The sequence below is a fragment of the Vigna umbellata genome, chromosome 4, assembly GCF_029865625.1.
Source record: "Vigna umbellata cultivar VRB3 chromosome 4, Vumbellata_1.0, whole genome shotgun sequence".
NCBI classification, from domain to species: domain Eukaryota; kingdom Viridiplantae; phylum Streptophyta; class Magnoliopsida; order Fabales; family Fabaceae; genus Vigna; species Vigna umbellata.
In genome coordinates this window covers 16,819,930-16,845,915 of record NC_142168.1, presented here as the reverse complement: position 1 = coordinate 16,845,915, position 25,986 = coordinate 16,819,930, and the positions used below count along the sequence as shown (strand labels likewise).

The 25,986-nt window shown below is 33.6% G+C and overlaps 1 protein-coding gene across 4 annotated transcripts; it reads right to left on the bottom strand.

Annotated features, from left to right (window-relative positions):
- Positions 1 to 4,551: 4,551 nt before the first annotated feature.
- Positions 4,552 to 25,293, bottom strand: LOC124847739 (sterol 3-beta-glucosyltransferase UGT80B1-like). Of its 4 annotated transcripts, XM_088111619.1 has the most exons (15): positions 24,366 to 25,293; positions 18,167 to 18,297; positions 16,105 to 16,341; positions 13,272 to 13,383; positions 11,118 to 11,135; positions 10,965 to 11,039; positions 10,490 to 10,553; positions 9,786 to 9,843; positions 9,495 to 9,672; positions 8,518 to 8,648; positions 7,627 to 7,729; positions 5,967 to 6,043; positions 5,711 to 5,758; positions 5,389 to 5,538; positions 4,552 to 4,947 (listed from the first exon to the last, which is right to left on the bottom strand). In XM_088111619.1, exons 1-15 carry the CDS (start codon positions 24,520 to 24,522, stop codon positions 4,744 to 4,746), a joined length of 1,743 nt encoding a protein of 580 aa, XP_087967745.1. In that variant the 5' UTR covers positions 24,523 to 25,293; the 3' UTR covers positions 4,552 to 4,743. The 4 variants fall into 4 exon arrangements, with proteins under 4 accessions (XP_087967745.1, XP_087967744.1, XP_087967746.1 ...); XM_088111618.1 differs by having other exon boundaries at positions 10,965 to 11,135; positions 24,366 to 25,292; XM_088111620.1 differs by having other exon boundaries at positions 10,965 to 11,135; positions 24,942 to 25,290.
- Positions 25,294 to 25,986: the final 693 nt, after the last annotated feature.

The window sequence follows — 25,986 nt, the reverse complement described above, 5'->3', positions numbered from 1 at the left end:
ATGATGAATCTATCTTCGAAAATCAATGGAATTAGCCTATTTCATTATAATCGTTTTTAAGTTTCTTATTTGTTCTTTAAACTTTCTCCAAACATCATTTTTATTCTTGAACATTGCATTGCGAAATATTAAAAGACAATTCTGTATTCGTTGGGAGATGACTCAGGATTACTTTAACTCTATCTACTTTTTTGAATACTACTTGACAATACTGAAGTTGCCTTGAAAAATAGTATTAATTTATAGCTTCAACGACAGCCTATCACTTTCCAAGTAAATTCTTTCCAACAGGTGTTGATAAGTAATTGACAATTTAATAACCGTTTATAAATAAATAGATAAAAATATTATAATCTTCCGTAATAATAGATATTAATTATTTATAAAAGAACTTGAATTATATTTTGATTTGTATTTCGTTAAGTAAACTTAATTAAAATTAAAATTTAATTTATATAAAATTTATATTATTTTAAATATTTATATAATTTAATTTAATTAGATTTAATTTTATTTACACTATTTTTTATAATGTTTTTATTTTAAAGGTTTATAATTTTTTTAATATATGCAAATATTATAAGTATTCACATTTTTTTAAATGAATATTTTGAAATAGATATCTAACGTGACAAACCAGATAATGACTTAATTTTTTTTCTTTTCTTAGATCAAGTAATGATAATAACTATTTGTGTCGCCGACCTCTTGTTTTCAAAGCATATATGATTTAACTATGTGATAGAATACGATGGAGAGAAGTTTTCTGAATTTCAAAGATTTGCTGATGGAAGACGTATTTATTGTCGGAGACGTTCTTATCATATTAATGATCTTAATTTTTTTAAAATTATTTTATCAGGCTAATCATTAGTTAATATTTACCAAGCTTTATGTTTTTGTCTTTTATGGTTCATTTTACTTCCTTTTTCTTTTCAAGTGTATTGAAAAAAAATACTACTTTATTTTTGAAAATAGTTGTTTAATCATCAAATAATAATATAGTTCCTAAATTTGTTAATTGTGGAAAGTTAATTGATTTCATATTAAAACAACTATAATTTATCATAAATTGAATGCTTTATCAATTACGTATACAAGTGAATTTTTAGGGACCAAATTAAGTCAAAATTAGTTATCATTATTGGAAATGAAACACCATATATTATTCTAAACATTATTAAGTAATATACAATAGCCGACCAAAAACAAGTTATAAACATATTATTTAAAAAAAAACATATATTGATAATTGTGTTTATAGTTTGTACCAAAAATGTATAACATTGTTTATTGTCCTATTGGAAATTGGCAGGATCCCAATATTTTGGGTGACTTTTAGTATTTTTTTTTTATTCAATCTCATATCTTTGGTTTAAATATAAAAGATATTGAAAACAGATAAAGAGATTTGAAAGAGAGGAATAATCGTTAAAGGGAATTCTAGAAGAACTTATCTTGATAAGGAATGAGTTTGGTAGCAAACTTCTATAAGCAGCAATGACTTTTAGATACTTTATTTTTTTTAACATCCTGTTTAAAAATTATTGCTATATATTTTAAATTTAGATGCATTATTTTTCCTTTCTATTATTAAGTATTCATTCCTCTATAAAAAGTAAATACTCCCACACTTTATTCATTTAGTACTAAAGATATTTTTAGAATAAAATTTTATTGTATCTTATTATTAATTAAAAATAACTAAATAGTTTTATGATCTTTATGAATTAGTTGCTTATTTAATTATATTTATATCCCCAATAATACTTGTTAAATTTATTTGTAAAGTAACTTAATTTTCTTTATATAATAATAAGTAATAATAATAAAACATTTTTAACTCTTATAGCGTTGTTAGAAGTAGATATGACAAATTAATATGTTTCTACTTAAGACTATTTGAACCCGTTTTAATTATATAGGTACGAATATAGGTAGTGTGATACTGATTTTTTAAATTCGTATCGTTAGCACTCAGTGAATCACTACATGTATAAACGAATATATTAATTAAAAGTATTTTTTAAAAAAAATTTAATATATTTATAAATTTAATATCCAAAATTTGTGTATTTTATTTTGGTATCTAGAAAATATTTTCTTAAGATTCCTTAAATATAGGAATAAGTATGTACGTATTTTCCCCATACCTTTATCAGTACTACACCTTTATTTTTATTTTTTAACTAATCTAAAAATCTTACTTTTTTTTTCTTGTCATTAGTTTCGTAATTTATTTATTGGGTAATGTTTTCTATATTTAACATTTATCCAACTATTATTTTCTGTTTTTATTTGATTTTATAATTTTTTTTATATTTGATAGTGGAGAAAAAATATATATATAATTTTCACATTAGGTACTTAATAATATTTTATTTGTGATTTTATTTAATATAAAAAAATATTTAACTAATATTTAAAACAGTAAAGATGCATATATAAATACAAGTATATGTATATGGAACAATTGGCTTCGATCTGAGCTAAATGTTAAGTCGAATCGATATGAGTTGAAAGTTAAGTCGAATCGATTAGGGTTGAAGTTCGAGCCGAGTTAGGTCAAGTATCAAGTCGAGTTAGTTCGACCAAAGTTAAGTCGAGTGTATCCGAACTGAAGGTTGAGTTGAATCTACACTGAATCTGTCAAGGTCGAAGGTCGAGCTAAGTCATCTCGAACCAAATATCAAACCAAGTCGATCCAAGTCGAAATCAAGATAACTTGTATTGGATTGAAGGTCGAGTTAACTCAACTCAAGCTCAAAAATAGATTTGAGTTTAACGTTTTATCCAAACATAAAAATTGAAATCTAAAATATTTTAATCACTTCATCCATTTAAACAAATTCAAGTATTATGTATTTTAATTTTTTAGAATTCAAGTATATTTGTTTCTAGTTGAAGCATGTTTATTGGTCCATTTCAATCTTATGAAAAGTAAAATGCTAACTAGAGTCTCTAATATCATCCATCAAGTTAAAATTAAAAGTTATGTCGAGAAAAGCTCTACAATCTTTCAACTTGTTGGATTGTTGACTGAACTTGGTATTTTCAAACTTCCATCATATCCTCTTCACTTTACTCGACTTAACACTGGTGAGTTATATACCGTCGTGATAAAACTAATCAATCAATAACTAAGCATTCAACAATAGATGTTTACCTCACAATTGAGTACCTAAAACGTAAGCAAAAATTACCAATTGCTCTTAGAATGATCTTACTAACAAACTCAATGCTAACAAGAATGACATTTCAATATTCGTTTATGAAATTTGTTTTTGCGTACCTTAAACCTTTCACTTAGAAGATATGCTTTTTCATTAGTCGAAATCACCTTGAGATAATCTAAAGAACTATCAATACAAAGCATTTGTAATTCAAAAGAACACTTCAACTCCTGACTTAAACTCAACTCCAGACTTAAAATCAGCTAAACTTTGAACCACAACATAAACCAATACAAAACTTCTATATTCTCACAGCACCAATATAATTTAACAATTATTTGACTCTATTCATAACACTCCTAACAATTGTTTTTCTTTTTATCTTCTTCATATAACTCGAAGTTTCAACTTAAAATTATCTTTATCAAAATTGTTTTGTTTTCTATTATCAATTTTTATAAATTGATGTTTACTTTTAATTAATCGCACAATTTGATGAAATTGTAGCCAAAGATAAATTATTATTATTATTATTATTATTGACTTAATTACTTCTCATCTTCACTTTTGATAATAGTTTCATAAATTATTTATTATGATCATTAGATTAAACAATACTATGATATATATATATATATATATATATATATATATATATATATATATATATATATATATATATATATATTATTTTAGATTTTGTTTCAGCAGGCGTTATAGCATTCTTTTAGAAACATTATTTCAGGAGACATTATCATTTTTCTTTTATTTATTATTAATATAACCTGGTGTGAAAAAATATTTTTAAGTACCCAAATGTATACTTGAAATAAGTTCTCGGAAAGTTAAGAAAATGAGTTCAAAAACACATTTTTATATAGTTTTTCAATTTAGTTTCTGATTGAAAAATCAAACATAAATAAAAGAAATAAATCGCAAACAGTATCCCTTATTATCAAAACGACAGAAAAGGAAACACTCTATTCATCATAATTCACACGCTCATCTCTTGTCACTGTTCAAACGTGCTCACAGAATTAGGAACTTGTATCTGTACATATATACTGTCACATCACCCCCTAAGCAGTTCATAAAATTAGGAACTTGTATTTGTATCCGTATATATACTGTCACATCAACCCCAAAGCAACTTACAACATCTACCAGTAATCTATAGTATGGATGAACATGTTCCACTAATTCATAGGACTCAATAAATACCCTTTCAAAGACAGTTTTGGCCTGAGAAGTTCTTTTATTATTATTGGGTAATTTTGATTATGATTAGTAGTAATTACTGTAAATAAACAAAAGGACTAAATTTTTATGCAAATGGACTATTCCATGTGCAGATGATTTAAATGGTTAACTTCAAAAATGAGATGCTCAACTTCAAGATTACTACTATTAGTCAAACCTCACAAGAAGAGATTTTGACAGAAATGAATGGAATAATATACTAAGCTAAACACTGCTTCCATTACTAAAAAAAGGGAAAACTCCTATAAAATATAATTATGTAATGAATAGAAGATAAAAAAGAATACTCAAAGTCAAAAAAGCAAAAAAACTATACACTCCCACAAGGTAAAGTGCACAACTTTGCTAGTTGGACAAAAAACCACTGCAATGGATTTGCATGGTCCTCCACCACAGGAGATGGAGATGGTAGTGGTAGCTCTGGTGGTAGATGGCGGTGAAACGCATCAACTGCAGCTGTAACACCGTCTTCATTCTCTATCAACTTTGCGATTGCCATTGCTTGTGCTTTTACCTGAAGATTTTTCATCCATTACTACAAAGACTTTGTAAACCAATAGTATTATTATATCATAATTATAAATATCCGAAGCCATGGGTTAAAAGTGAAAACAACTGTAAATTACATGTCCTTTAATGTTCATGCTTCCCCAACTATGTTTTTCAGGTTTGTTTCAATTCGTTATCAAGTCTTATAAGAATTTTGGTATATGCTATTACTTTCAACAATGTATGAAAACATACACACGCTCATTTCTGCATAAACAAGGTGTAGATAACCATCAATTAACTAGGCCAATCAGATTATCAAGTTCCAAAATTACATCAGACGAAGGACATTGATTGAAAAATCAAATCAAAGGGGGGTAAACGAGATTTTCCATATTTAAATTTAAGGATTATTCACATATTTTGGAATTAGGAGGGATGCACATTGCATAGAATTGGAAGTTACCTCTGGCTGGAGCATGAATTTTATGGCATTTGTTAAATTTTCAAGACTAAGCTGAGATATAGGAATTGGAACAGGTCCCAGCCCTCTCTGATATATTCTGTCTCCCCAAAAGAACTGATCTCCAAAGAATGGAACAATGGTTGTTGGACACTGCAAGTTATGGTATTGACATTAGTAAAAAAGAAGAATGAGAAAAAATAAAGTAAATATTTTTTTTTACAATGACCAGTGAAACAGTTAAAAGAAAATGCTAAGACATCAATACATATCCTTGAATTAATGAAAAACACTTCTTTTATGACACAATTGAACTGAACATTACCCCGGCCTTCAGTCCTGTAGCCGTTGTTCCAGCACCACCATGATGCACCTGAATTTGTGCCAAAAGATCCTCAGTTAACTATTTATTTTGTGATCAGACATGTAAGTGCATATTTCCTACCTAATCTCAATATTAAGAAAGAATCATATCCTAAAGACTGAGCTGTAAATCAAAAGGGAAATTCCCTCCGGGGGGCACTAAAGTATTTATTTTCTTTTTCAAAATCAGCCACAAGAAAATATAAATTGGAACTTACCAAAGCAGAACATTGGGGAAACAACCAGTCATGAGGGCATTCCTCTAGCACGAAAACATTTTCTGGAACTTCTGCCACTGATTAATGGAAAACATAATGCAAGTGAATATTCAATATCTAAAATGAATAACATATATATATATATATATATATATATATATATATATATATATATATACACACACACACACATATATCTTTGTTGTGCTTTGTATCTTGAAACTTTATGTTAGGATGGTTGGAGATCCTATATCGATTAGAGATACAACCAAATTATAATACAGATGTGAATACAAACTTCATGATACTAAAGTAGTTTTGCAGGCTTATATTCCACATTTTTAATATGATATCAAAATTTATCAATGACTTATCCTACCAATATTAGTTGGGCCTATCATTTCACCACCTTGGGTCTCTCCTTTATTCTCACGCCCAATGTCCTTGGCATTCAGGAGTGTGTTAGAGAGAGATCCTGCATTGTTTAGAAATTTGACTAAGTAGGTAAAAACTTTACTTTATGGAACAAGTCAATTTTCTAAGGCTGAGTTAGGATTAAATTTCACTACCTTAATATGTTATCAAAGTGATTTAGTGACTTGTTATGTTCGTAAGTCCACTCAACCACCATTTTTTTTTATTCTTCTTCCTTTGCTTCCTTCTTAACCACAACTCATAGTTTGTCGGAGCCTTCTTCCTACCCAGAGATTGTCCTTGATCCACTTTGGCAACAAACTATGCAAAAGAAATTTTGTACTTTATATAAGATAGCTCTTCCTCTAGGAATATTAGCCATTGGCTCTCGGTGGGTGTACAACATTAAAACAAAGTCAGATAGGTTTTATGAGCATTACAAAACTCATTTAGTCACACTAAAATATTCTCTCAGAAATACGGTCTAGACTATGCAAAACCTTTTCCCCAGTTGCCAATTACTACCATTCTTACTCTTATTTTTGTTGTCTTTGTTACATGATACCTCGTACTGGGGTTGCTCATAATCCAAGGGAGGTGTATAAGTTAAGAAAGACTCTTTATGGTCTCAAACAAGTTCCCCATACTTGGTTTAAGAAGTTCTACATAGTTGTTGGATCTCTTGGATTTTGTTCTAGTGATTGTAACTCTGCTTTGTTTATAAAGACAACTTCTCATAATAGTATTATTCTCTCTTTATATGTTGACGCCATTATAATCACAAGAGGTGATGTATATGAGATTTCAGATTTAAAATTGTTATTGGCAAAACAACTTGAAATGAAAGATTTGGGTCCTCTTTGTTATTTCCCGGTGATTGAAGTTGCATAATCTTCGAAGAAGAAAGTATGATGTCATTATTTTAGCACAAACTCAGTCTTTCTAATAATCGTACCTCTAAGATCCCCCTATGTTGGAAAGTTTGAGCAACTTCAATTAAATTCAATTTGTTTTAAGCTGAAATTTAACATAATATCAAAGCTTCTAAGACTGTAGAAAATTCAAGAATTTTTAACCTGGTAACCAAGTAAGGGAAAGTAAATGGAAAAGAAGAATAACCCTATGATAGTGTAAAACATAATGTATTACAGTCATACAAATAGAGGAAAGGTATTTATATAGCAAATTATTATTTGAGAAAAAGGAAACAAATGGTGATAGAATGAAATTGAAGGAAAATACTTACAATTGCCTAGATTCCCCCAGCCCCGGTCAATAATTCCTCGTTGTCCTGTATCCTTCAGTGCCTCCACTATGACATCAGTAGTTCTTTTAGGATCATCAAGAGGCTAATAAAGTGAAAGAATACTTTCATTAGAGGACTACGGAATTTCATTCTAAAATTTTGATAATGATATACAAAGGTATAAATATGTCTAGTTTCTTGCTTTAGTGTATACCCGAAAGTGTTAATGGTGACAAGATAAATAATTAAACCGATTCTATTGAATAAATGCAAATCAACTCTAATATCAATATTCCAAATCAGCCAATAATTCATATAAAACACTAATTTGACAGGTTGTGAATTGCGAGAAATTTGAATATTTTTACATTAAACGGACAGAAGCACACTTTTTATAAGGCCATGAGGGCAAACATAACCTATAAATTCTTTCATGCAAAATCTCCACCACGCACATGATACGGATGCATGAGGACACATGTGAGATACCTTATCTTGGGTTGGATCTCATGATGAACCAAAGAAACATTTTTTTTTTCAGTAAGTATTAGCAAGTATAATTATTACTTTTTACTAAGCTTACAATGTGTTTGTGTGTGTGTATATATATATATATATATATATATATATACATACATACATATATACATACATACATGTATATATATGTATGTATATATACACGTATCTTATATTTTTAATTTAATTGTAATCGTGCTTCTTAGTCCATTGCTTTATTTTCTTTTGAAGAAAGCTTGGAGCTCACAAGATAGTAGTAGCAAATATTAAAACCCTGAGTGTAGATGTTCTCCAAACACAAAAGGACTAAACTGAAAAAAAAAACACAATTTGTTCATTTAAAGAGAATATCTGCAAGTGAAATTATCATACCATGCTCCCAAACCCAAAATATAAAGGTTTTGGTCCTTTTTGAATCCATCGGACAAAATCTTCTTGTGGTTGATACTTTGAGCCAAGGTTCAAGAAACAATAACCAACGACATCAACTAAGGGGCCCCAGTCTGCAATTTTTCAAAAGACATTAGTGCAGGGAACACACTCAGGACAGAAAGTAAAAGTGTAAAAGCTGTTTGTATAATATACTAAGCATTTCACGACAGGTATGGTTAGGTTTCGGGGAAAAGAAACCACTAAAACACTCTCACAAACACAAACGCAAGAAACAGAACAGAAAGAATCTAGGTCTGTATTAACCAAAGAATCAATGTACTAGTATATCGTCCTACGAGAGCTTAATCTCCCTCCTTCAGGCCAAAGCCTGTCTTTACACAAAAAATTCACTCAATACCCTACACAAAGTTTATGGAGCTCTATTTATAGCGGCTCTGACCCTCTCCCCCTTACAACAGAAACCTTCCCAAACCGAGACACAATATTTCCATTGTTCAACCGGTCGGCTCCTTTCCCCCAAAGCCCTTAACCGTTCGGTCCTGCACCGTTTGGTACCTTCCTTCTCCTCTCGTACACTTTCCAACCCCTATCAGGTATTATGTAAAAACATTATCTAGAAATTATGTACTGGACTCAACATCATAATATGATCTAAACTTTAGTGTCAGATTGTCAGCCCCATTATAAAAATTTATATAGTAATGCGAAAAAAATGAACCAATTATTAATTACAACATAAAACTTAATATATCCACATTCAAACTATCCATCTTTAAGCAACTCCAAGTCAGAATTACTCAAGGACAGAAGCTACCCTTGACTGTAACAACTTATGGTTTATCTCATACTTCAATAACAAAAAGATTATTCACTAAAAAAATACAGAAGGATAAAATCAAAAGACTATGCTACTTTCTTAAGAAAACATTAAGCTACTGTCTAGTACCATTACATACCAGTTGGTTTTGGAACCACATGAGGACTCCACATATAGCCAGTAGGTAAATGATTAATTGATCCATTGTATATACTGAAGTATGCAATAGGAGCAAGCTTCAATTTTCTTTTCCTGAAGTCATTGATGAGTCCTCGTATTCCCCACCATATCAGTACATCCACAATTATATATGACAGCTGGATAAGGCAAGGACATATTGAAAGGGGTTTATAGGTAATAAGTCTAGCAATTTATTCACAAAAATCAATTGAATTCACATAACAGAAACTAATTTCGGCAAAGGAAATACCCAATAACCAGCACTTTGAGGAACACGAGCCAAAGGGTGTGAAAACTCATATGTTGGCCTGCCTATTGAAAAATTTATATGTAAGAAGCTAACTCGGAATTTTGAAATAATTATAAAAAATAGGTTTTAAAAGAAATAGCATCAACTTTTCAAGCCATTTTAAAACTTTGTAATAACAACTTCATGATTAGATGATAGAGTACAATAAATTTACACTAAGATTATATCAAAATTAAACCCTCAACACCCTTCTCTCTTTCAAAATGGCAAGTTCACTTATGAGAAATGTATTTTCATGGACTGGTATGTCAATGATGATCTGGCCTTCAAATATTTGCAATTAAAGATTAAAAGAATTCCCATTTTTATCCACTTCTATATTCTTTGATCTATGTATCAAACCGAAGAACATCTTTCAAGCGGACCCATTTTGTAGTCCTTGAAAGATAATGCACTTTCCTTGACCATTGGATAATAGGCAATTATTTGATAGGAAAATGTTGCATTTACCTGAATATTTGAAACATTATATTCTTGCTCTAATTTCTTAGAAGGTATGTGTGCTTGTTTTGAATTTTAATAATTCAAGTGAAAAATCAGGAAGTACACACTTCTATCTCTTCACCAAACCTTTTATTTTTTTCATATTTAAAGTGCTCTAAGGTAAAGTTTTTACTCAAAGGTTATAAACAATTTAAACTCACGTCCAAGGCATTGTGAAGAAGATGTGAAGGGGCACCCCGAGGGCTTCAGCAAGGTGTGTATGTCCTGCGAGACAAAACATAAGTTAATTCTATCTATTTTATTCAAAAGCCCCTGCACCAGACCCATTTACAAAAAAGAGCTATGAAACAAACAAACAAACAAGCATACTGTTGTAAATGAAAGGAATCTTCGCTAGGGGGAAAATGTAGTGCAATTCAATCACTCTCATGAATTTGAGAAAAACAATAGCATCGTTCTTCACACTTTTAAAATGATCGCCCTTGAATTTCAAAATTTAACTTTAGCATCCTTTTTTCCTTAAGAAGAATAGTAGGGTCCACTAAACAATTAATGCTAATATTAATTGAAGTAATACATAAGTAAGGGAATAAATCGAAAGATAAATCAATAGTAATCAAAGTATGAAACAATGAAAAACACAATGCAATAATCTGCTGGGTTCTAACAACTCACCACATGCTGTAGGATTGGCTATAATAGCCTGAGCTCTAAAAGGAATACCAGTTTCCAAATCAGGTTCTATGCATGCTGGAAGAAGAGAATCAATAATAGCCTTTAGCTGCTTTCTTTGGATAGATATTTCAGTTGGACCAGATGGGATTATACCTTTATTCCTCACCATATCTATTACAGAAATAACTCAATTAGCATACTTCAAAAACACACCCTCCTACAAAATTTAAAATACGTGAAGGCTTATTCTTGATTTGTATCTAAGATGAACCCCCCTAAGAATGCTTAAAGCACGAACAATGTATTGGCCCATCCTATCAAAAGTTCAAAGTCAACTTTTTATCTGAAGAATAAGTGGCAAGGATTGAAACAATGACAAATTAGTCATAAAGGCTCAAATATATCGCAAGGACCATCAATCCCAAAAACTTAAACTCTCAAACCACGGTTCATTACTAGTTTTATATGTAACATTCAGTGAAGATATACAATGAACAGAGAAAACAAATAAGACAGAAAAATGTGGTGCTTAGCAATGGTAAAATTTCTTGAGGAAGCCTTTTCTTAAGAAATAGATTTTAAACCTAACTCAATTCTATAAAACTTATTTGTAAAATAAAATTTGTATCCACCTATATAGTGTAAATTGAACTTATCTTTAGTTGATATGAAATTTTCAATACATCCTTCATTTCGAGATATTTTCACTACACATTTGAGAGTGGTCCAACATCAGTGGATAGTGTTACTAGATGTAATGCTGGTATGTTTTTTTTTTGGTAGATGGTAGATGGCCCTTGGCAATGACATGGATTTTTTAATACAACACTTGAGTATTTAACAAAGAAAACTTTTTCATCAGAGGCAAAAGTTTGAAGCTTAGGATTATAAAAAACGGTCAAATTACTTTCTAGCTAACTTTTTCAATCCCATTTTATTCCCCAATATTGCTTATATAAATACCAACTACTACAGATAACTTAAGAATAATTTCATCACGAGAAAGTGATTCTTAGACAATTCAAACAAATAAGATTATCATAAAATCGCTTTTGACCCCACACATCTAAACATAAAACTTAGTTCATATAATTGATTTATTTTAATCAATTATAGATAAATATATTATCGAAATAATCTTATTACTTTTGAAGCTAATCCGAGAACATGATTACTACAACAGTGTCAAAACTAGAAAACCACTCACTGTGAGCATTAGCTTGCTAAATATGGCAGTCATAATCTTGCAAATCTTTAGCTATTCAATGGCGGAGAAATAAATAAGAATGCCTTCAATTTTTTCATAATATCTTAGAGACAATAAGGAATTCACTCACTAGGATGATTAATTGTGTTTATAGAGTACTTTGTGTGCATTTGATAAAACATTTCATCTAGATAATAGATGAAACTAGTACATAAAATTTTGATAAAATTATTTCAGCAAGGTAGCCTTCTTAATAGCTTTTAGCTTATTTCAATACTACTAATAACTATTTCAAAATAACAAACCCAGATAACACTTATATTTTACCATCTTACCCTTAAAATAATAATAGGAACCCTAATGTCCAACACTTGTTTATGACTAAGATTTTTAGGTTGTTGCTTTACTGTTTTTTATTATTGATTTAATAACAAACTTGTTTATTATTGATTTAATAACAAACTTGTTTATTATTGTTTTAATTTTTTTTTATTTTTAATAAAATATTGTTTTATTCACAAATGATAACTATTTCAAATTATAATAACTATCTTTTACACAAATATTACTTGAAATTTAACTTGTATAAAAAAATCGATTATAAAAAAATTAAAATAAATATAAATTTATAATTATTGAAAATATGTAATTACCTAATATTAACATTTAATTCAATAATTAATCATGCCCTTCTTTTTCATTTATAAATTTCAACTAGCTTTACCAAACAATTCTAGCATAATTTCTCAACTTTCACCTAGCTCTCAGTTTCAACAAGATTCTCAACTCAGCTAGGTTCAGCTTTTAACTACCTCTAAAGTTAATTTTATCAATAATTCGAAATAAAACCTGAAAATGAGAGTAACTCACCTTACATGTCAATTTTCTAGGATTTAATTAGCCTTAAACTCATACTCTAAGATAGTATAAAAGGCTATCCTAAATTCATTAATAGTGTCATCAACCATATTATACATGCATCAAGCCTGGTACTCCTAGACGAGAGCTAAAGAGAAGGTCTTGGCATGTTATGAACAAAGTATATACTGAAAATGAAAATTATTAGATACTAAGGGCAGCATTAAAAAGGAACCTCTTACATCTTGCCAAAGCACGAGGATCACCACCCAACGGATAGAAATCAACACCAGCACTCTTTACAAATGTGTCAAAATCAGCATGTGTTGCCAGCCTAACACGATGACCATAGTCCTGCAAAAAAGTGAGAATTCAGTAAAGCTAATGGTTTTGATATAAAACTCATTAACAGTAATTGGAAAATAATGATTTTGCAGTCTCTCAAATAAGATAAGTAGCACAAATCTAATGACAGCAATCAGGGGAATATACTTGCATCACAAAAACGTGAAAATGAATACAACTGAATTAAATACTTAGATAATATGCCATGCTTTTTTGTTACATTAACAATAGAGCCACTGGCATTTTATTGAAAGATACATACAGATGAGAAGTCAAGATCTATATGTAAGAAATGCAATGGTAAAATGGAATGACATAAGAGGGAAAACTTCAATGAATGTGAGTATATAATGTAAAAAAGAAGTTAATAATAATAAAGCAGTAAGGTTTAAGTTTAACTCAACTCTACAATACCAGCTCAATAAAGTGAAGTTTGACCTCACTTATGTACTCTAAATTGGTTTTACCTCTAGGTAATGTGAGATTTACAACACACTTCCTTACATTGAGAACATCAAGTGTGGGGCCAGATAGTAGGTTGTAGGATAGGCCTAAATCTTAATTAGGATAGTCCCTTAATGGCTCTAATACCATATCAAAGCAGTGGAATTTAGGTCTAACTCAATCCTACAAAAGAAGGTTTGTCCATACTTACATAATATAATTTGGTCTTATCTCTAGCTAGTATAAGATCTTCTACACACTCGCTCATGCCAAGGACATCGAGTGTGAGAATGAGGGGGACCCTATAACAAGTAGCATGATGGTCCCAAATCTCAACTGGGATAGACTCCAAATGGTTATGATAGTATATTAAGGTAGTGGATCTACTTTAACTTGAGATTCCACATTGGCTAGAATGATAGTAACACTACAAAGGTATTATCCTTCATTGCATTACTTGTTAATTGATGCTAGTGATTTAGCAAATTTTGCTAAGGCTATACGAGGGATGGCTAATAAGTGGGAGCTACCAATGAAAGATGATATTAAATCTCTTTAGAAGAATAAAACTTGGTCTTTACTCAAGATACCAGAAGGAAAGAAGGATTTGCAAAACAAGTAGGTCTATAGGTTAAAAGAACCTAGTAGCAACAGAAGATACAAGGTTAGACTCTAGCAAAAGGGTTTCAACAAAACCAAGGAATAGACTTCACAGGTATTTTTTCTCTTATTGTCAAGATGACTACCATCAAAGTTGTCTAGAATGTTGTAATCGTAGAAAATCTTCATCTAGAGAAATTAGATGTTAAAATTCCATTCCTACATGGATCTAGAGGAAGACATCTTTGTGACACATACATACGGTTTTGGAGTATAAGGCATGGAGAATGTTGTACACAAGGTTCATAAAAGTTTGTATGGCTCGAAACAAGCATCAAAATGACATACAAGAAGTTTAATGAGTTTATGAGCAACTCAACACGTTGAAGACTAGAAGGATCTTGGTCTAGTATGAAAGATATAGCTTGACAACATATTAATTGTAAGGTCCAATAAGACGAAGTTACCATGTTGAAAAAACAATTGGCAAGAAGCTTTGAGATGAAGGATCTTGGTCCGGTCAAACAAATACTTAGTATGAGAATCTCCAAACATAGACTAGAAGGTATTGTGAAGTTGTCTAAACTTCAGGGCAAAGTTTCCCTTTCAACCCATGAAGCTAGGTATGTAGCTATCTCGGGAGCAACCAAGGAGATGATGATATGGGCTAAAGAACCTTCTCAAAGAATTAGGGAAGGAGCAAGATGATTCTCTATTATATAGTGACAATCAAAGTGCTATACGTCTTGCAAAAATTCAATCCTTCATTTTAGATGCAAGAGCATTGAATTAAAGTATCATTGTATTAGAGACTTGATAAGTGATGGAGATTTGTCATTGTTGAAGAACTCAGAATTAGAGAATCCAACTACTATGTTGTCCAAAACTACTATGTTGTCCAAGACTACAACGGATTAGTTGAGACTTCGTATTGCCTCAATTAGCCTTCGAGTATAATTAATGATGAAGGCACTACACTAGATGATGATGTAAATCAAGTGGAGAATTATTAGTATTGGAGAGCTTGGTTTTAGTCCCACATTGTATGATATAGTATTCAAGATATTGTTTTCTATATTGCTATATAAGTAACACCTTGTGAAGCTTTTAGGCACACCAAAATCAAATACTTACTCGTGGACATAAGTAGAAACATTGTGTGCCAAACCCATTAAGTTTTTGTGTCATTTCTTTTCTCTCTCATCTCTTTTTATCACTTTTCTCCTAAGAATGCTCATAAAGAACAGATATACCAAAACCACAACATCTAAGTTCAGGCAATAACAGGAAACCAATAACAAAGTGCATCATTCCCAGGAGTTTGTTCTCATTTAGGCATCCTATAAAGTAACGTACATATCAACAATTTTATTCATTCTGTCTATACAATAGAAACAAATTGTAAACCTGACCATGCTAAAGAATGGTATAAACCAAAGTCGGCCTATGGATAAGCAGTAAGGGTTTTATCACTGAATAGGGAGAAAGTAATGACCTCAAACTAAAAAGTCAAAAATACACCCATGTAGCACAAAATATTAGATTAGGTGGAAAAATTAACTTTCTCACAGCAAATTTGTTCTCAGAAAAATTTGTTCTCACTACAATAAGCAACAAAACTAATCACAGTTATTTGACATCTCTGCTCTCATGTGTACGAGGAAGAATTGGATGGAACAAACATGCCTGGAGTTTTTTTGCGATGGCCAGGAAAGGTTGTACATCGCCTCTAGTCCCAACCACAAGCATGACAATTTGTAACCATGGAGCTGATATTTTTGTTTCAGAAACAACACTTGCACTCGTTGTTGACTCTTCAAAAGATTGAAACTTCAACAATTCGGATACAAGAGGTGCATCTTTTTCCAGATCAACGTCAACAGTCCCATCATTTTGTATCTTTACAAGGTTAAGCAGCTTTTGCTGAGAAACAACATAGAAGTGTCGTCACCAATCAACAGAATTTGGCAACTCTAATGCATAAATCACAAACACAGAAATGTGGACAAGAAAGCTTCAAAGGCATGCAACTAAAGGTTTTCAAACGTCATAAAAGTCTTAATGCTTCAATTTTATCAGAAAAGGAAAACAAAATTAACACATTATACATTGACTGATGAGATATTATGAAGTATTAACATGAAGAGATAATATTTAACTAAATTTCAAATATTTGGATACCATGTTTGAAAAACTTTTCCAGCTATTTTTATGAAAAATGAGTTGTTAGCAAAATAAGCTAGATATTTGGGACAACAGCTGAAATTTAGAAAAAATTTCTGAAAAATAAATTGTTTTCATGAATTTGAAAATTTTTCAACAGTTGTTTTTTCCTATTCTGCTTAATACAGACATGTGTTCTAAAACTAGAATAGTAAGACAGGATTAGTAGTCAAGTAACCCCATTTAAATAAATCATAACACTGGTTTGAAGAAAACTGATCAAAGAACTAAAAACTGGTCAAAATCCAACAAAAAACTGATTTATAGTATATCACTGGAAAAAAAATTGATACATCTTTTTAATTTTCTTTCTTAAAAAGGATAGATCTAAAAAATTTGGCATGTTCATTTTTATATCAAATATAAACTTGTTATTAAATGTTAAGAACCTACAAAAGTAAGTTTTAGTTTTCACCATTATAAAGTTATGATATTATTAAACTGGTACAATCACAGTTAAACCATTCAACCTTAAATTAGTGTCTGGAAGGATCCTAGGATCCATCCGGTTATAAAAACATTGATACATTTAATTTTTATTACAAAAGAAAATAATTTTTTGTGTTGCATTCAAACAATGTTTATCATCTTAATACTACTTTGCAGTATAATTACCCAAAAAAATATTGATTCTAATTACAATCAACTACCCAAACAAATATTGATTCTAACTACAATCAACTGTAACAAATATTGATTCTAACCACAATCAACTGTAACAATAATTGATTATTGAAATAATCTAATTTTCAAAACTATCTAAAAACAAACCTTAAGCCACTATAAACACCACATATTCCTCAACAAAAAAATGTAAAACTGAGATTCAAATTGTGAATCACTAAGTTAACTTCACTAATGTGAGTCATAATCTGTATCCAAAAGTAAGATGCAGAGACAATATAAAATAACTTCAAATATATCACAATATGATATATAATATTCAGTGTGAGAATTATAAACTACACATGGACAAAACAATTTAATCACAGCTCTCATAAAATAACATGAATAGTTTTATCTATGTCAGCATAAAAGAATTGAAACAATAAAATATTGAAAGAGTACATGTGTTGAATAAGTGAGTGAAAAATAGAGTAACAAATAATCAAATAGGATAAGATCATAAGTTCACTTTCCATTCTTTTTTGTTTACCAATTTAAGCTTACTGATTTTTCAATTTATTTACGAGAATTGGTGAAAGGAAAAATAATGAATCATAGAATAGTGTGATATATATCCATGATACAAAATTGCATTGATCATGCAGTAAATATCTTTTATATGTATCAAATCATATGATTCAAATTGTGAATCATAAGTGTACGAAAGGTAAAAATAGCAATTGTCCAGATTTGCATCTTTGAAACAATATTACAAAGAACATATCAACAACTATTGATATATGGACATAACTTACTAAAATTTGAATGAAATGCACAATATATATATATATATATATATATATATATATATATATATATATATATATATATGCACACAAGATATAACATGGGAATCTACCTTCTCACACTCTGAAAGCCTGTCCACTATTAGGTCTTGCCTTGGAGAATCCCAAAATTCCATCATTGATTTAGGAAACAAAATCCCATTGTCAGCAGCAACAAGGAGGTTACTCTCAGTTCCAACAGGCCCTGGGATGAAATGGTCCAAACCTTTGTGAGCAAATTTCAACAATATAAAACATCAAATTAATCTTCAAAAGAACCAAGAAACAATAGTCAAAGGTAGAAGGCCTACAGCTTATAGTCATCCAATACACAATATAACCAAGTTAGGAGGTAGACAAGCACAATAACAATCAGACTAGGAGGGTCAGCCACATGAATCAGTCAAAGCCAATAACATATATGAAAAAGAAAAATTCCTTTTAAAGGTTAAAAAGCTTGAGGATTGTTAGGAATGAGAAGAGTTGGATAGTTTATGAGAGAAGGAAGAGAAATTCTTAGTTAAGCAACCCAACTGCTTATTGCAGTTGGGAAGGGCGGGAATAACGGTTGTATAAATAGTGGAGGGGTTAGTAGTTAAAGGACTTTTGGTAGTTTGTTTGTTAACAGGATTAAGCCTATGAAAGCGGTTAAGCCCTTGTTCCTGTGATTGTACAGACAATACCTTTGTGAATAATATTCAGCTTTGTTTCCATTCTGGTATTCTTGGTGCCTAAGAGGTGTTTTAGAGGTTCTTGAATAGGTTTCTTAATCGGAAACCTATCAATTGGTCCGACCTGTCGGATCCCAATTGGAGGAGTGACGTGCACGCGTGATGGAGGGAAGAGTAGTGGCAGTTGAAGGTCAGTTAGAGGCGGTGGAGATCGCCGTGGCAGAGACAAAGGCAGATACGGGGGTTTTGAGACAAAACTACAAAGCAATGAGGCAGGATATCCAGGCGATCCTGAAGATGCTGGGGGATCGCAACCGCGATCCAAATGGAAATCGCCAAAGGGCCAGTGAGTTGTCCGTGAACGACAACAGTGGCGGAATCGAAGGAGATAGGGAGCGAAGAGGGGAAGGATATCAAGAAGGCCCTCCCAATTGGAGGAAACGGGTAGAATTACCGGGGTTTGAAGGGGCGACCCATTGATTTGGATAAGTAGAGCAGAGAAATTCTTTGAGGTGCAGAAGGTGGCCGAAGACGAGAAAGTACAGTTGGTGTTCATCAGTATGGAAGGGTATGCAGCGTACTGGTTTCGCTTTTGGAGAGAAAACACAAAGAACAGATCTTGGGAAGGGTTGAAGAGAGCGTTGGTGATCAAATTTGGAGAAGGAGGACGAGGGTCCGTCTACGAGAGATTGGTTAAACAAGTAGGGGCAGTGAACGAGTATGTTAGGGATTTCGAAGTGTTGGTGGGGCAGACGACGAGGATTCCGGAGGAACAACTCTTGGGTTACTTTATGGCAGGGCTGCAAGAGGAGGTGAGCGATCTAATGAGGCCCCATGACCCGCAAGATTTAATGACTGCTATGCGTATTGCTCGGGATGTACAAAAGTTGTGTTCCCAATCGAAGATCGGTGGTGGACAATCGACCAAGAATTCGAACGTTTGGGGAGGGACAGCGAGGGTGGCCACAAGAAGCGAACTCAGTCGCGAGGTACAGGGACGAGGGGGGACCGCGGAGAGTGTGGGGTCGATCAGGCGTGAGACGACCCAGGGAAGTGGTGTTGCCAGGCCTAATGTAGAGGGAAGAGGAAGAAGCATCCGAAACTTACCCTATTCGGAATTCATAAAAAGAAGGGAAGAGGGAAGGTGTTTCCGATGTGGGGGACCTTTTAGCCCAGGTCATTGATGTCCAGAAAGAGGATTAAGGATGTTGATTCTGGCAGAAGAAGAGGAGGAAGATGGGAGTGAAGCAACGGATGAGATGGACCAGTCCTAGATGGAGTTATCAGCTTTTTCAGCAGGGGGTTGACGTCCCCTAAAACAATGAAATTAAGAGGAAGCATAGGGGGTCGAGAAGTGCTGGTTCTCATTCACAGTGGAGCCAGTCACAACTTCATACGCCAGGAGTTAATGGAGGAAATGGGGATGACAATGGTTGATATCCAGCCTTACAGGGTCAGCTTGGGAGACGGCTATCAGAAAAAAAACACAGGGCTGCTGTGAGAAGGTGAAGATTGTGTTGGGCGAAGTGGAAGTGGTAGAGAGGTTCCACTTGTTTGAGCTAGGAGGGGTGGACGTAATATTAGGAGTGGAGTGGTTGGAGAAGTTAGGAGAAGTGACCCTGGACTGGAGTAAATTGACCATGGCGTACCAACAGCTAGGGAGGAAGGTAAGGATTCGGGGGGATACAACATTAGAAAGGAAGATGGTGGAACCGGGTGCTTTACTAAAAATGACCGAGGTAAAGATTTGGTTGTTGGTCTGGGAGTTTGGATCTTTAGATTCAAAGGAGGAAGGTGAGAACTGTCAGAGTTTAACAAGAGAACAAGGAAAAGAAATGGAGTTGTTGTTGAGCCAGTACAAGCGGGTGTCTGCGGATCCAGTGGGGCTACCTCCTGATCGTGGCATGGTGCATCACATACCTCTCAAAGAGGGCATGGATCCTGTAAATGTTAGGCCTTACAGGTACCCCCCATGTGATGAAGGGGGAGATAGAGCAGCAAGTAAAGGAAATGCTCAAAACAGGGGTGATTAGACCCAGCCATAGTCCCTACTCAAGTCCTGTCATCTTAGTGAAGAAGAAAGACGGCAGTTGGAGGTTTTCCGTCGACTATAGGGCGTTGAATCGTGCCACGGTGATAAATTCCCAATACCGGTAGTTGAGGAGCTATTGGATGAGTTGAGGGGGCTTGCTATTTTTTGAAGATTGATTTGAAAGCGGGTTATCATCAAATCCGTATGGGAGAGCAAGATGTCGAGAAGACGGCTTTTAGGACACACCAAGGGCATTATGAATTTATGGTAATGTCCTTCGGCCTTATGAACGCTCCAGCTACATTCCAAAATGCCATGAACAACCTTTTCCAGCCTTATCTAAGGAAATATGTTTTGGTGTTCTTCGACGATATATTGGTTTACAGCACCACATGGGGAGAGCACCTTGAACATGTTGCTATTGTGTTGGCTACTCTAGAGCAGAACATTTGGGTGGCAAACCGAAAGAAGTGTGAATTCGGGCAGACTCAGATTAAGTACTTGGGTCATGCTATATCCTGAGAAGGTGAGAGCTGTGACTGAATGGAGCAGGCCAAAAACGGTAAAAGTAGTGAGGGGATTTTTAGGTTTAACTGGTTATTATAGGAGGTTTGTTAAAGACTATGGGAAGATTGCTAAGCCCCTGACTGAGTTACTGAAGAAAGGAGAGTTCTTATGGAATGAAAGGGCTGAAGAAGCCTTGCAACAACTGAAGAGGGCTATCACGACAGCTCCGGTGTTATCTTTGCCAGACTTCCAACAACTATTTCACATAGAGTGTGATGCCTCGGGTGTGGGCGTGGGGCGGTTTTGACTTAGGGGGGAAGACCCATTGCCTATTTTAGTAAGGCGTTATCAGCAGGGACGTTGAGCAAATCAATTTATGAGAAGGAACTGATGGCTTTGGTATTGGCCATACAGCATTGGAGGCCTTACCTGTTGGGGCAAAGATTTGTGGTGCATACCGACCAGAGGAGCCTTCGCCACTTGTTAGAGCAGCGTATAACTACTCAAAACCAACAGAATTGGATTGCAAAACTATTGGGATACGATTTTGAGATAGTATACAAAGCAGGGGCTACCAACCGAGCGGCGGATGCCCTATCAAGGAGGGAGGAGGGAGACAAGGAGGTAAAAGAATTGGGAGTGATGGTCAGGCCATATTGGCAGGACTTTGGCGAGATCTTAAGAGAGGTGGAGGAAGATGACAGGTTGAAGAAAGTGATGGAGGATCTTAAGAGGGATCCAAATACCCATCCAGCGTATACCATTGAGCAGGACAGGTTACACTATAAAGGAAGGTTGGTTTTGTCAACCAATTCCACATGGATTCCCAGGTTGCTAGCGGAGTTCCATGTTACGCAGACGGGGGCATTCGGGTGTTTACAGAACATATCGGAGGTTGGCCAAATCCTTATATTGGATTGATATGAAGAAGAGGGTAACTGAGTATGTGGCGGGATGCTTGGTGTGTCAGCAGCACAAATACTTGTCCTCTTCTCCTCAAGGACTGCTGCAACCATTGCCAATTCCGAATGCCATTTGGGAAGAGTTAAGCATGGATTTTATAGTAAGGCTTCCAAAATCTCAGGGATTTGATGCTATACTAGTGGTAGTAGATCGCTTGAATAAATACGGTCATTTTCTACCACTCAAGCATCCTTATTCAGCTAAAATGGTAGCGGAGTTATTCATCAAGGAAATTGTTAGGTTGCATGGCATTCTGAAATCAATCGTGAGTGATCGAGACCCCCTCTTCCTAAGCATTTTTTGGCAGGAGCTATTTAAAGGGCAGGGTACACGATTGAAAATGAGTACCGCATATCACCTCGAGACAAACGGCCAAACGGAGGTTCTAAACCGTGTTTTGGAGGGATACCTTCGATGCTTCTGTTCAGAACAACCGAAAGGATGGATGACAGTCTTACCATGGACTGAGTATTGGTATAATACCAGTTATCAGGGAGCAATCCGGTGTACACCGTTTGAAGCGGTCTATGGGCGGCCACCTCCATCCCTGCAACGATTTATATCGAGAGAGTCATTGGTAGAAGCAGTGAATCAGGAGTTGCAGACACGAGATGAAGCTTTAAAGCAGATGAAGTTCCACTTGGAAAGGGCACAAGAGCTGATGGTAAAACAAGCCAACAAAAGGAGGAGACCCTGCAAATGTTGAAGTAGGTGATTGGGTATACTTGAAGATAAGACCCCATTGACAATCTTCCATGCCAACCAGACTTCACCCGAAATTAGCAGCCAGATTTTTTGGTCCATTTCAGGTGATTCAGAGAGTGGGAGCAGTGGCCTATAAACTTCAGTTACCGGAGACAGCACGCATACACCCTGTCTTTCATGTTTCACAATTAAAGAAGGCAATAGGGGAGCAGAGAGTGGAGAAGGAGTTGCCTCCAGACTTGCAGGCCGATGGACCCTCTTTTTGGCCGGGGGAGGAGAGTCACGCAGAGAGGGGAAGAGGACGTGTCACAGTTGTTAATTGAATGGCAGGAAGGAGGACAAGAAGGGGCAACGTGGGAAGATGAAGTTGCTATCAAAGAACAGTACTCTGATTTCAACCTTGGGGACAAGGTTGAACTTCAGGCAGAGGGCAATGTTAGGAATGAGAAGAGTTGGAGAGTTTATGAGAGAAGGAAGAGAAATGCTTAGTTAAGCAACCCAACTGCTTATTACAGTTGGGAAGGGTGGGAATAACGGTTGTATAAAGAGTGGAGGGGTTAGTAGTTAAAGGACTTTTGGTAGTTTGTTTGTTAACAGGATTAAGCCTGTGAAAGGGGTTAAGCCCTTGTTACTGTGATTGTACAGACAATACCTTTGTGAATAATATTCAGCTCTATTTCCCATTCTGGTTTTCTTGGTGCCTAAGAGGTGTTTTAGAGGTTCTTGAATAGGTTTCTTAATCGGAAACCTATCAAGGATGAAGATAAATTGATCAAAATGTCGCATTTAAATTTGTAAAGCCAAACAAAATATAAACTGGAAACTTTATACAACTGAAAGTTCCTCTTTGGATAAGGCATTTTACACAAGCAAAGTAACTCTAGACAGGACAATACAATGATAAATGCATAAAAGCAATGACTAAAGGATTTTCATTCATAAAGCAATTTCTAAATCTTTCCATTAATCCTATTGAACTCCTTTTAAATCCTTTCCCCTTCTCCACTTCTCAATCTCTGTCGCGCTCTTGTGTGTACCACACTTTCACAGACTCCTCCATTTTCAACTCTTCATTTTTTTTCCCTTGTCATGGTCAAATCCTCAAATATTATTACAGCTCTGCTACTGCCAAATTACTCTCTGCAAAGTTGAGTATTAATCGTTCAAAGCCAGAAAACCTTTTCGTTGTGACATCAGAATCTACCTTAAATATATAAAGAGTGCGCCAACCATACTTAGGCAAAAAAGTTAGTTCAAACAACTTAAAAGAGGCTAACAGACTGAAAACACTTTCGTTAACCTACTTTACAACAATTATAATGCCTATTGCACAGTCATCAACTGCCTAATAGGAGTCATAAAAGAATCCTTTCCTTGGGGCTAATGAGCACTTACCTACTCCAAGTGTAGAATTAACCTCTGAAGATGTAGAATTAACCTCTGAAGAATTCTGCTCCAAATTTTCACTCCAATTCTCTTCTTTCTCAGAAGAAGTTGATTCAAGCTCATCTCCAGATACGTTGTCAACTGTCACCAACTCGTCGTGTCCCATCTGACCAAGATCGTTCCTTTCGTTTGCAATCAAAACCTTCTAATGATTCTTTAGAGTTTGAACAAATATTCAATCCCATTACTAACCATCCCAGAATCTTGCCAAACGCATCATACACAAAAGATCAAATATGCATCACCATCTGAACACAACCAAATTTACCACAGAAAACCAAACCCTCCTAACCTCAAGCTCATAAAGATTTGTACCAGTTTCTCCTTTTAACTATTCATAAGCATGGCACATGGGCCTCTAAAAACCGAAACATCACTTAATAATTGAAAACTTTCTTAAAGAGCACACTTAGCCAGCTAGCAAAACCCACCAGTCATTTAAGCACAAAGAACGTTTGGTAAGCATAAAGTCAAAACTTTATGAATTATAACTAGACCCAGATGAAGTATCGAGCTTGATTTCACCTTCAACACAAGAACAAGCTCCAACTTTCAACCCACGGCAGAGAAAACCCAGAACAAGAGTAGTGGAAAGTGCCCAGAAAGGATTCACAGCAAATAAGGGGAATGACACCACAGAAAGTGAAGAGAAAATTAGAAGACCAAAGGAAGCACAATCACCTCGCTCACTCTTCACACCAACCGTGTCACTGCCACAGCTTCAACTCCAGTGGCAATTACACATTGAGATGTGAAAATTAGAAAAGAAAAATAGAATGATTGAGAAGTTATGTCAATAGGTTTGATGTATTTGGGAGAAGGAAGTTAGTATCTGACACATAACAACAAAAATGGACTGCGAAATCCCAGGGAATCCAAGCACGAGTAGTCATATAAAGAAAGTAACCTTTTATATTGGTGGAGGAAAAACAAAAAAATATCTCCGCAGAAAAGTAAAGAAAAGAAACAAAATTTTATTATTATGTCAAATCAAATTTGTTACTCTAACTTTTTAACACGCATTAATTCATACTCACTAAAAAAACACAGACATTGAACTATTTCTCGTATGTTCGACAGAGTCACTACAAATTCTTTTTTATCATATTGGGCATCCATGAGGGTTACATAACATGAAATTTAAATTTTTTTTTCAATTTTAAGTAATCTTAATTCAGTAAGATATATATTAAAATAATATTTTATGTTAATACAATTTTATTGGAGCACGTACCATTTCATTTTAAAGAAGGTAATTCATGTAGTTAAATAAAGTGTTTGTTAGGTGCTACTTAGTAATTATAACATTATCTTTTTTTACAGAAAAACAATTAATATTGAAGGAATGTTTTTTTCTTTTATCATTTGTGATTCTTAATGATTCTTTTAATGCTAATTAATATTGGTGTTTTAATTAACACATATATTAATTATTAAATATTAAATATTTAGTAATTATTAAACTGATTTCTTACCCCACATTTTTTTCTCCTAGATGTTTATTGATATTTAAAAAAATTTAAATAACTATAACATTACATAATTTGTGAAAAATCAATTATTTTTATTT